Raw genomic sequence first — 12,945 nt, 5'->3', positions numbered from 1 at the left:
GCTGCATAAGCCCTTAGAGAGGGAGACGCATTTCCACATGCTTGTAAACTGAAGAGACCAGCTGGCCTCATCAGCCTGATTTTATCTGGGGAGAGCTGAAGCAGAGCAGCTAAATGGTGGGATGACTTAGCAGGAGAAATGTGGAGGTGGGTTTCCCAAGGTCTGGTCCATGTGTAACCTGCTTGTTATCTCTCCTGTCCTTAAGGATGTGAGATTCCGGGGCAGGGTGGAAGGGGTGGGTGATGCTGGGGAATCTCCTGCTGAGCTCCCGCCACGTCCTGTTAATTTCATATGGCTTTTGCTGTTGGTTTCTGTTGACGCTTTAGGTGAGGTCTGTCACAAATCCTACACGCAGTTCTCCAACCTGTGCCGGCACAAGCGGATGCACGCGGACTGTCGCACCCAGATCAAGTGCAAGGACTGCGGCCAGATGTTCAGCACTACCTCCTCCCTCAACAAGCACCGGCGCTTCTGCGAGGGCAAGAACCATTACAACCCTGGGGGCATTTTTGCCCCTGGCCTGCCCCTCACACCCACTTCCATGATGGACAAATCCAAGCCCTCTCCCAACCTCAATCATGCCAGCCTGGGGTTTAATGATTATTTTCCATCCCGCCCGCACCCGGGGGGTCTTCCGTTCTCACCTGCCCCCCCAGCATTCCCTGCCCTCACGCCGGGATTCCCAGGGATTTTCCCACCCTCTCTCTACCCCAGGCCCCCCTTGTTACCACCCACACAACTGCTCAAAAGCCCCCTCAACCACACTGCGGACGCAAAGCTCCCGAGCCCCCTCGGGAACCCAGCACTTCCTCTGATCTCCGCAGTGAGCAACAGCAACCAGGCCGCTTCCGGAGAGGAGAAATGTGAAAGCAGCCTGGAAAACTCCTACCTGGAGAAGCTAAAAGCCAGGAACAGTGACATGTCCGACGGCAGTGACTTTGAGGATGTCAACACAACCACAGGCACAGATCTGGACACCACTACTGGCACGGGTTCCGACCTGGACAGTGATGCAGAGAGTGACAGGGACAAAACGAAAGATAAGAGCAAACAGATGGAGAGCAAGCCAGATTTTGTCAGCAGCTCTGTGTCTGCAAGTTCCACCAACAACACGAGTGAGATCCCTCTCTTCTATTCTCAGCATTCCTTCTTTCCTCCCCCTGAAGAGCACTTGCTGCCTACCACGGGGGCAGCCAATGACTCTATTAAAGCTATCGCCTCCATCGCAGAGAAGTATTTTGGGCCTGGCTTTATGGGGATGCAGGAGAAAAAGATGGGTTCGCTCCCATATCATTCCATGTTCCCTTTTCAGTTCCTCCCCAACTTCCCCCATTCCCTCTATCCTTTCACGGAGCGGACCCTCAATCACAACTTGCTGGTCAAGGCAGAACCAAAGTCACCCAGGGACCTCCACAAAGTCGGCAGCACCAGCTCAGAGTCACCCTTCGATCTCACCACAAAGCCAAAAGAGATTAAGCCAATCTTGCCGCCACCGAAGGTCCTGCCAGCCCCGTCCTCAGGGGAGGAGCAGCCGCTGGATCTGAGCATCGGCAACCGCATCCGAGCCAGTCAGAACGGAGGCAGAGAGCCACGGAAAAACCACATCTATGGGGAGAGGAAGCTAATGGCAAGTGAGGTCTTACCCAAGATTTCCCAGTCTCAACTGCCTCAGCAGCCATCCCTGCATTACGCTAAGCCATCACCCTTTTTCATGGACCCCATATACAGGTATTAACATACCCTGCCTTAAGTGTTTCCTCTAACGAGCTGGTTTTCTAGCTGTCAGCACCACTTGAGGCAGGTCAGGAATTAGGTTGGTCAGAAGGAGCAGTGAAGGTCTGCTCCAGTTGATTGTACTTCTCCTTTGTCCCAGCACTTTGAATTCTCTGAATCAGAAGGGCTGCATAATGGTGAGGAGTGCTCCTGATCAATATGTACTGAGCACATCCTTATTTTGATAACAAAGGAACTTGACCTATTTAAGGACTCTCCCACGAGCCAGCGCTAAGATGGCACTTCTGCTGGAGAGATGCCAGAGGTTTGATTCGATAAGAATGTAGAGTTCAGTGCCTCGGAGCCCGGGCTCGCATGGCTTGGGAATGAGTCAGGAGCCCTGGGAGCCTGGAAATGCAGCTCTCCCACTGCCTTACTTGATGGCCTTTGTGGGCTGTTTCACCTTTCTTCCTCCTCACCCCCCTTTTTCTCTCTCATTCCTGTTCTTAGAGTTTTCCAGTTCATAGGAACTGCTGCTTTGGACCAGCCTTCTGAGTCGTTTTTAGGTCTGGGGTAAGGTGTGCTATGTAAACACGTGGTAGCGTGTTATTACCTGCATCCCTCCCATATCACTGCTTGCAGACTCAATCTTGCTTAGAAAATAACAAGGGGTTTCGAGTTCCACTTGAAGCTGCTGTGTTTTGAGGAAGGCCCCATCCATTAGGTCCTGCCTAGAATAAGCATGGAAGGCATGCGCAGAGCAGATGGGATGAAGTTACCCAACTGCCAGTTCAGCTTCCAGACGGAATGAATTCAGAAGAAGGTGTAAAGGGAAGACTTGAGCCTTCTGTTGGTTCAGTGCTTTTTATAAAACCTGTGTCTAAAGGAAAATTGTTTGAAATTCAATTGGTTTAAGCTTTACAGTGAGGGTACCAGCAAGTTTGTGTATTACCCATCCGGGCCCTGGCACTACCTTTGTTATCTTTCTGCTACAGATAACTGTGTTTGTCACGTAGCAAATACCATTTGCTTCTTTTTAGCAAAGTCCACTGAGAAGAGGTACCCTGACCTAGTCTGATTTGGGCATTAACATGGCAATTAATTCTCCCTTAGGCTGGGCTGCATCATAATGTCCTTTTTGGTATGTGGGTTTGGCCTGGAGGGCTCCTGGATTCGGTGTCTGTAACTGCACAGGCAGTTCCTGGAAGGGGATGGTTAGTTCTTGGTTACTTGGGCTAAATACGAGTGTTGCAGGGGTGCCTTGCAGTAACCCAGCTATCAAGGGTCATGGATGCACACAGGAGCTGCTGGAAAGCCTCATAGCCGCCGCAGCGCGATGGTGTCAGCACTGGGGTGGTTCACTTGACAAAGGAGCATGAGCAGCAGCGGGTGGTGTGGCCTTCCCCGGGCTGGAGCAGGAGAACAGCACCTATGTCACCACCACACTGCATTGTACGGCTGATAACTGTGGGAAAAAATGATGTCAGTGTCTAGGCAGGCCAAGGAACTGTCAGCTGGGATGAGGATTAGGGAGCCCTCATTGCTTGCTATTAAGAACGCGTCTCTCGCTGTGCCAGACTCGCAGGGTTGATGCCGTGTTGCTCGCTCACACATTTGCCATCTGTGATGGAAACGCTGCATCACAGCCCGGGACATGTCGCGCATTCTGTCCAGGACCACCGCGGTCATCTCCTCCTGGAGACATCAGGGATGATGTAAACAGCCCCGCGTTTATTTTTGTACTTTGGGGAGCAAAATAAATGGGATGGAAAGGCAAAAGCTTCGCGTTACTGCAGGGTCCTGCCACCTCTGGGCATTCTCAGTAGGAACGTTAAAATAACACGGGTTGGAAAAGCCATTGCCAATTAAAATAGCAGCCTCGGGAAAACCGTAAAGGTCCAGAAGACAGATGGAAGTGAAGGATGGGGGCATCATTTGGTGCATTCCACGGGATGCATATAGTTTTAGTAATACATTAAAATAGAAAGTCAGCAGTGGAGTTGCTTGTGAATCAGACTCCTGATGTCATGAGCTAAACAGCAGAGCTTCCAAGTCCCAGCTTGAAAAATATGGAAATATTTTGTTTCTAAACTTCTCTTTATCAGACTCTCTCACATCATTTGGCTCCTTCATTTTTCTCCCAAAGGCCACTTAAATCCTTGACATTTTCTCCTGGTGATATAATTTAATGCAGCCAGACAGCCTGAAATCTGTGCAGTTTTTAGCTCGGCCTCGTTAAGGTGACGTTCTCAGGCACTGGGCTGAAAAGATCGGCTTAATCCTCCGGTGGCTGTGGAATTCTGCTCTGACGGGGAAGGCTCTGCGTGGGTTGTGTGCTCCTTGCCCGACACCAGGAGATGGGAAAGCTGCCTGAAATGCTGTCATTCGCTAAGGTTGGAGGTTTATGGTCCCCCCTGGAGGCTGGGGCATCCCCTGGGAATCGAGCTGGTTCCGGAGGGTAAATCTCCGCTCGGGACATTTGCTCTTTCGCCTTGTGTCAGGGAGAGACTTTGGGTTACAGATGCTTGAACTCACTCTGGTAAAAGCACGTACCTCCCAAAGCACGGTGGTTGTGACTGCCTTTCAGATGCAGCTCTTCCCTTGCCTTCTACCCAAGGAAAATTAAATGCAGATTAAATACAGTTCACTAAATAGCACTCTGCAGGACTCTTCTTTTAAACTCTTTGGTAATTTGATCCACACGCCAATCAGCTGAAATGCAGCAAAATAATTTGCTCTCATTTATGCCGGACTAACGTAGTTAAAATTACTCTTCCCATTGGATTTCTGCTGGCTGAGCTGAGGTGGACTCTGCTCCAGTGGTTTAAAGCCGCAGCTCCATTTGGTGGAGTTACTTTCATAACGCTTTGTTCCCATGGAGGAGATTCCAGTTTCTCTTCTTGGTGATTCCACAGCCTGGGTTCCCCAGAGCAGAATTGTTTGGGAAAGCAAAGCCAGAATGAGGAGCCTGCCTTTAGGAGCATTTATCCCTAGTAAGGTGCTTAAGTACGGAATGTTTGCGCGTGGAGCCATCAGAACTCAGGTTTTCAAGAGGCTTCAGAACTCTCCCACCACTTCCTGCCTCCCTACATGGTTGTCCACGTCTGGTCAGAGAAACTCACTGCAAATGATGCCTCAGCTGCAAGGGAGGAAATGGATATGAAACACCTGATGGTTTCCGCACACTGGGGGCTGCGAAGCTTGGCCCAGTGTTAACTCTTCAGATAAAGACCGATTCTCAAAGACCAGGCAGGGGCTGCTGCTGTGGACTCCAGAGCTTCTCCCACTCAAGCACTGCTTTTGCTGTAAATGTAGGGTTTTTGCATGACATTCCGTATGAGTAGAGGCTTATAAAGCACTGCAGCAGAGGCATTAGAAGGAGCACAATATTTTCTTAGTTGCCATTCTGACAGCTAAGCAAACACTGCCCAAAGGAGGGTATCCATTTTCGTGTCATTTCAGTGCTTTTTGTGAGGTAACCTGTGGGTCAGGATTTGCACTCTCCAGTAGAAGGGGGAGAAAGACGTTTGTGTCAAGAGGAGATCAGCCTCGTGTATGTCATTTAAACACCTCTGCAAACGGTTTGGCTGGTTTTTTGCTGCCTGTGAGGTATGTAACCCTCTGTGTTGTTGTCCAGCAGGGTGGAGAAGCGGAAGGTGACAGACCCTGTGGGTGCCCTAAAGGAGAAGTACCTGCGACCCTCCCCGCTGCTTTTTCACCCCCAGGTAAAAGCAGTAACGTTACAATGTGGTGCTGGTTGAATGCTAAGGAATTGGAGATGGAGCTGGTGCTGGTGCAAACAGGCCATTGGATCAGGCTCTTCCTCATCCAAAGGCCCGGCTGGAAGCTCCTCCTCTTTTACTTTCAGATACTTATAATTTCCTGCCTGCTTGGAGGAGGATGGTAGCTGTGCCTTGCTGTTTCTTTTGCATTAACAGAAGAACAGGGATGAGGTCTGGACAGCTCGTATAGTCTGCCAGACTCCCCTTCCACATGCCACAATGCCTATGTAATTTTCCCATTGGGAACACCTGGTGCAGTCATTTGCAGTAGTGCAAAGTGGAGAAGGACTGTTCAGCACCAGGCAGTAGCATTTTACACCTGCCTGCAGTTCCCTTACACCATCAAGAAGGTGTAAAATTGCAGGGTAACATAGAACTGGGGCTTGGTCCTGCCTGCTCCTAAAGGTGATGGATGGGTTGCTCAATGGAGAACTCATGTTCTGTCCTTCCTGCACAGCTGCTCTAGTCTCTGTTCTCTGACACCTCATGGATATTTGTTCTCTCTGCATCTCCTTTGGGTCTGAGTCACTGCTGAGTGATGGGAAACGCTGCTGGACAGATTTCCCATTGGACAGTGGGCCAGGAATGCCACCCCATCACCCCACCAGGCCTCTGCCCACAGTGTTGGAATGGCACAACCAAGGCCAGTGCAACCAAGGCCGCTCATGAGAATCACCCCACTTTACAAACCCACTTATCTTATGAGCCATAGCTAAACTCTCCGAGAAGTGATGCTGCTCTTTGTCCTTAGGATTCCCTGCTCCATAATGGTAATGGAGCAAGCTCTGCCGCACTCTGCCCCGCATTGTCCCCCGTGTGATGGTTACCAGCGATCCTCCATCTCTCCTGCCACAAACACACGCAGGGAGCTGGGCTCTGTCGTCGTTATTGTGCTCTGCTTTATATTCACATGCATTGTTCTCCTCTGATACTGTTTCCCACCTTAGATAAATAACTCGCAGGTTTGTGAAAGCTGGGTCCTGGTTGCTTTCACAGCTAAACTTAGTTCCCTCATTGTTTCACATCAGCCTCAGAGTTTGGTTAATAACTTCCCCCGATTTTTCCTTCGTAGAGGCTGGATAATGGTGACAGGCTGGCCAGGAACATCCTGTGTTTGTGTGAGTTAGAATAGTGGGGATATCTGCCTGTAAAGAATCTGATAGCAGGGAGGAGCTGGTGTGGCAAAGCAACCCAACAAGACGATGAGAAACGTACGGGCCCTGAGTAGGAGCAGGCAGTGGGTGGAAGGTGATTAACATTGTTCCTGAGATCCTGACCACGTCTTCTTCCCATGGCAGTGAAAAGATGTGGAAGGTCTGGTTATCTCTAATAGCTTATCAAGCAGAATAGCCTAAAATTTACAATCACTCAAGCCCAAAGCTTCCTGATAACTCAGCTTTCATAAAGTGGGTGGCTGTGTAAAGATCACCGATCTAGGGAGCTGCTGTTCCCGTGCTGTGGAGTCAGTCGGGTATTTCTAATATGGTTTGTTCCGGAGTATGGCGGGGTGGGGGGAAGATTCACCAGATCCCCATCCAATATTATCCTGGATCTTTTCCTTTAGAAGTCATATTTTCAGGGAATCCTGCTCCTGGCTTCATTAAGAGCAGTGTTCACGTACGGGGTCAGCTAGGGGCACCCTCTACGTGCGTTTCTCTGAACACGAGTCTGGTCTCAGCCTTTTCTTCTGTGAACAATTCCCCATCCCTCATGGAGGGCCCTGGGTGGGATGTGATCATGCCAAAAGATGTAATAGAGGCTGAGCATTCAGCATTCAGAAGATGCTTTCTCTCCCAAAATGAATTTCAGGCCACTTTTCTTTCTTAGCCAGTCATTGGCAGTGGTTCCTCTGCTCTGATGGCAGTTCTTCTCCCATTGTCTCTTTTAAATGAACCCCTGGACAATGTAAAGAAACGGTGGAACTTTCTGAGAACTTAATGGAAAAGCCTTTTCTCACCTGTTAAGTTTTCTTTTCTTCTCCCCTTCTTTTTTATTATAACCAGGCAGTTGTTCCCTAAATAGCAAAGTGCCTTTGCCACTGGAGAGGCTACGGCCGGGGCTTAGCATTTTAAAACAAGCCTACGGCTATCAAGCCAGCAAACATCTCTGACTAAGTGCCTAAAGAACAGGGCACAACAAAAGATAGCTCCAGGTACTCCGGCAAAGGGCTGAGTGGCACAGCTCTGAAAGATCCGGATAGCATTTTAACGTGATGGTTTTGTTACATGACTGGCAGCTGGGGCAGAGCTTTTGCTGTAAATGATCAAGGAACCTTTTCAAGTGGCTGGCGCTAAGTATTACTTACTATTTATCATGGGCTGGGAGCCTCCAACTAAGGGGCCGTGGATCTATTATCAGGAAATGGGTTTTACTACTCCTCTTTTTTGCAGCTTATGAATGGTTGTCAGCCTTCCACAATGTAGGCTTGGGTGATTAAGACAACTTTTTCTTTATGGTCGTACATTTTAAACAATATCTTGGCTCTTTTCCCTGCCCCCCCTGAGCCCAGTTTAATAAAGTGTAAACGTGCAAAAGGTCAGCCCTTCCTGTACAATAGAGCATCTAGTTTTGATCTATGGCTTCCTACTGCCTTCCGCTCGCTCCGCGCTCGGGCTGACTCCGCTCGGGCTCCCGGCTGTCCCGCTGATGTCATGGGCAGGGAGGAGGCAGCTTTATTGCTGCCTTGTTTGCTTGATCCCTGTTTTCTGCTTGGTGTCTTGGAAGTGCTCTCAAGAGTGCATAAAAGTGAGCGGTGGAGATGTCGGCAGAGTTCTCCGAGTTGCATTTCTCTCTGAGATTTGGATTTCCTGTTTTGCTCTCAGGAAAGTACAAGTGGGTTTCTTTAGGCAGGAGGTTTGTGCACGTCCTTTGCTTTTTCTTTTTTTGCACACACAACTTTTTTCTTGCCTTCTTTGCTTTCCCCTTCGCCCCTCTCTCCATGTTTTTCCCTTTCTCCCTCTTTTTTGCAGTGGTATTTCATCCAGTGTTTATGTGAGAATGTGGCTATTGCCGAGTCATAGAATTCCAGCCTGGTTTGGGTTGAAGGGACCTTAAAGCTCATCCAGTTCCAACCCCCTCCCACAGGCAGGGACACCTTCCACGAGAGCAGCTTGCTCCAAGCCCCATTCAACCTGGTCTTGAACACTGCCAGGGATGGCACGAGTCTCTAGGCCTGTGTGCCTGCACCTCCCATCTGGACATTGATGTGTAGGTTGTGCTCCTCCAAACCATAACTCATCCAGCCCCAGCTCATGTAGAGTATTTTGGCTGGAATTGCACTGCAGGAAGCTCAGCCATCTCCCCCACACCCTTCCATCACCTTTGCTGGCTTCTGAGCCTTTCTTACATGTCATTAAGATGCTGGCCCCTTTGCTAGGCAAACTCTCTATGGACCTGCTCCATCCTGAGTCTGATCTTAACTCCTCCTCTTCACCCCTCCAGCCTCAGCCTCTCCCCTGTCCCAGCTCCCTGGTCACGCATTCCCCTGTGCCCCCTCCTGCTCTGCTTTGGCCAGGATTCTTCTGCCTCCTGCCCAGAGCTTCCCTGTCCTTTCTGACCCATCGTTGCCTGCTGACCTGCCTGCCTGCAGCTCACTGCTGCTTCCCTCTGAGCCCAGCAAAAGCAGCAGCAGGCTTTGACCAGCACACCGGTGCTGAAAGATGGTTTATGCACTTACATTGTTTTCCTGTGGATCTTTATGACGTGAGGCCTTGCCTTGTCCTTGCAGATGTCAGCCATAGAAACAATGACAGAGAAACTGGAGAGTTTTGCAGCCATGAAGGCAGACACTGGCACCTCCCTGCAGCCCCTTCCACATCACCCCTTCAACTTCCGATCTCCACCTCCCACGTTATCGGATCCCATCCTGCGCAAGGGCAAGGAGCGTTACACCTGCAGGTAAGGGCCTGGGCACCCCAAAGAGGAGAGGCCGTGCCTGCAGCACCTTATGCAGCATCCGTGGGAGAACATCAGCCAGCTGGAGCATCAGACAGCAACGTGCAGCAGAGCAACCCCACATGGACATCTCTGCTGTCTTGGCAGGGGTGGGAGGAAAAACAAGAAGCAGCAGAATTAGAACAGAGCATTCTGATGACTAACTCCCTCTGAAATAGCTTGTTTTGTCTGGTAGAAAATCAGCATCTTCTGTTTTCTTTGTAATTTTCAATAACCTTGAGAGCAGATCTGGAGATTCTCAAGCAAACAGTATCCTCCAAGCTGAGTTTCTTGTAACAGATGCCGTGGTTTCCAGTGCAAGTGCAATCACAGCGATGTCCAGTCTCAGCCAGGCAAAAGATTGGTATTTTACAAATGGCATACAGTAAACAGCTTTCTCAAGCACAGTTGTATCTACAGAAGTACTTAGGTACTCATTGCAGCTCTAAAAGCTTGTATGAGAGCAGATCACTAGGGAATAAAAACCTCTGCCTGCTTATGCGGTTTTACCTGCAGCTACTGGAGGTTCTTGTGGTGGCTCCCACTGCATTTGTCTTGGGTGCAGTAAGGGGGTATGGGTTTTGTTTGATGTATCTCTTAGTTTCATTTGCCACAACAGCTGGGGGCTCAGATGTCAGCTGAATATTGAGGTTTCTACCTAAAAGAGGAACTAAACTAATGTTTAGTTATGCACTCACAAGTGCACATTTGGATTTTCATTGTTGAGGGACACTCACAGTAACTGTTCATGCTCAGGACATCTGAAGGTACTGAATGTCTTACGTTCCTTTTACAGCAGTAAGCATCAGGTTTCATGGTCACTGAATGTAACCCTTCGTCCTTAGTATTTTATTTCCCAGTGAATATTTTTATTTATACCTCCCTTCCTTTCACTGTGAATCAGATTTATTGGGGAACACCATTCCTTCTCTGATTTCATTTCCTATTGCTGCATTTCCTTACTCCAAGCAGGCTGTCAGACTCACAGCGGTACCTCCTGATAACAGTAACACAGTGCTGCAGCATTTATCTACAAGGAAATGCTGTGAATTCCAGGAGGGATGATCAAGTCCATTCCGTATGATGAGCAGCTAAATAGGGCAATAGAGGAGATCTATAAAAGTCTCCAGTGCAGTATGACTAGGTAGTGATTAATCATCTGCATTCCTTAATGCAGGAACGAGGTAGCATCAAATGCAGTTACTGAGTGACAGGTTAAACCAAGCAGGAGGTTCTTTCACACAACACACAGTTCAGCAGAGGACCTCGCTGCTGTAGGAGGTGGTGAATGTCCAAAGCTTACGTGCATTCAAAAAATAGGTGGGAGAAACTCAGCAAAAGGGTCCCAAACACAAGTATTCAGCCTTAGGCTCAGGAGGATCTCCAGTTCAATGGAAGCTGGGAAAATGCATTGGGGATGCATCACTACAATCTTACTGTGTTCCTATGTGCATGTCCAGGTCTCCAAGGTAAGCTGCTAAGTCAGCCAGCATCTAGGGATGTGCTGGGTGTTTGGGTAGGGTTTTTCTTGCCCTTCCCATATGTCCTGTTGCTCTGCCCCTCTGGAGATGGGTCACACACACTGCGAATCCCATTGCTCTGGAGTGGGCATCGCTCGGGTAGTTTTGACCTCCGGGTCTTCCTCCCTCAGAACATGGGCTCCTGGAGTTACTCCTGCACAAAGGGGTTTCCTGATCGTGAGCGAGGGGCCGGTGGTGGCTGGCGATGGGGGTTCGCAGCCATGTGGTGCGCAGGATGCTGTGCACTGATGGCGCTTCGGCTTTCCCCCTCCAGGTACTGCGGGAAGATCTTCCCACGCTCGGCAAATCTGACCAGGCATCTGCGGACACACACTGGAGAGCAGCCCTACAGGTGAGGCTGCCCCCCAGACAAAGCCCCTTTCCCAACACGCTCCTCATTCACCACCACGCTGTTTTTGTTCCTTTCTGTAAAGCTGTGCCAACACAATTCCGCGGTCCTGTAGCATTACATCTAATGATTCATAGGATTGTATATTATGTGTACCAGCCAAAAATAATCAGGCTTGGCAGTTTGAAGATAGACACTTAACTTATATTTAGATGTATGCTGGCGAATGAGTGGTCTGATTTGCAGTGTTGTTCGACACTCACGTTAACCATTCATCTCAAGGACAGCTGAAGGTGCTGAATGTCTCTGAAAATCGGGCTGTTTTGAAGGGCTTGCCAGTAAGCTAACTGCTGGGTCTGGCTAGGTTGCTTTTTTCTTTTCCTAATACATATTCAGAGGTGCCTGGTGTGGTGGATCAAAACCCCAAAAGAAAAGCCCTGTAGTGTGTCCACTTGAAAACCTAAGTTAGGGAGCATCCTGCCTTAAATCACATAAACAGAGTGATGAGAGGGGGGGAATCCATGTGGTGTGTCCCCTCTTTGGCGGGTGTGGAGGGCAGAAGGCTGAGCTCTTTTCTGCTGGCTGTGGACAGGACAGGCTGGGTTTTACAGGTCACTTTGCATTGTGTCTGTGCAAAAGGGCACAATGTGCAACCAGGCACTTCCTTCCCAGGGCAGCACCCTGTGTGCAGGCAGGACCCCCCTGGGCACGCACCAAGGGTGCTGCTCTTAATGGGACTTCTGGGCCAGTGAGCCTGGGAGATGGGAATACAACTCACTAGAAAATACATGTAAGTACGTGTGTGTATATGTAGGCGTACGAGGGAATATTCCTCCTGCAAGACCAAGTGGGAATTTCCACCCCCCGTATTCCTCCTCGTGTTTTGCAGTCACTGTCAAAAAGCTTTGTCAAAAAATACTCTTTAATAGCTGCATCCACGAGCAAAACCGAGCGAGTGATGGCTTGAGAGCCTGCTGAAAGTCAAGCACTGTGTTTTCCATGATAGGAGTGCTTCACGCGTTGTCAGACACCAGTAACAATTCAAACTTCTGGGTAGCTGAGAGTATGGTATTCCCATACACAGAAGCTCACAACCAATCTAACACAGTCGTTATTACGCAAAGCAAAACACGAATTCATGAGCAGCAAACAGGCAAGTGCTCAAATCCATCGCAGTTTCATGCTTAGTTTAAGTTAAGAAGCTACTTCTCCCACGTTGTAATCCCTGGTACGGCGAGAGCCCAGTGTTTTTTCCATGCAGAGTCATACAGAATCTTGAGCGTAGACATGAGGTAAATTAAAAACAAAAAGCCCCTCTCCGAGCAGACATATATTTTGGAACCAGTCCCCGTTCTGATTTTCTCAGTTGCGTTATTTGATAGGCCTTGAATGAACGCAGTGTATTCACTGCGCACCCCTGTCTGACTAAAATGCTTGCTCCCGATTATTCAGAGATTGTTAGTTCAGTTTTCTTCCAAAAAAGGAGACTCGCAACTTAACAAAGGTTAGGAAAATAAAGATTTATTTGATCTGGTCTTCTCCCAGAAAATGGCCTGTGTGGGTTTTTTGTAAGGTTTGACTTCTGGACAATGTTGCATTCTAATGGCACTCCTGAGAGTTAGGGCTGCGCTTACAGAGGAGCTCAGTT

The 12,945-nt window shown here is 49.1% G+C and overlaps 1 protein-coding gene across 9 annotated transcripts in view; it reads left to right on the top strand.

The window, feature by feature from the left end:
• Positions 1-12,945, top strand: part of PRDM16 (PR/SET domain 16) — a 277,207-nt gene that overhangs the window by 249,999 nt on the left and 14,263 nt on the right. For 7 of the 9 annotated variants that reach the window (XM_065696208.1, XM_065696205.1, XM_065696202.1 and 4 more), the window contains 4 exons: positions 327-1,728; positions 5,351-5,438; positions 9,223-9,392; positions 11,223-11,300. In XM_065696208.1, the coding sequence (XP_065552280.1) occupies positions 327-1,728; positions 5,351-5,438; positions 9,223-9,392; positions 11,223-11,300 (1,738 nt within the window). The remainder of the gene's footprint in view (positions 1-326; positions 1,729-5,350; positions 5,439-9,222; positions 9,393-11,222; positions 11,301-12,945) is intronic. The other 2 variants (XM_065696206.1, XM_065696203.1) reach the window with 1 other exon arrangement.

This window comes from Lathamus discolor, chromosome 16, assembly GCF_037157495.1.
Source record: "Lathamus discolor isolate bLatDis1 chromosome 16, bLatDis1.hap1, whole genome shotgun sequence".
NCBI lineage: Eukaryota > Metazoa > Chordata > Aves > Psittaciformes > Psittacidae > Lathamus > Lathamus discolor.
This window is presented reverse-complemented; position numbering and strand designations above follow the sequence as displayed.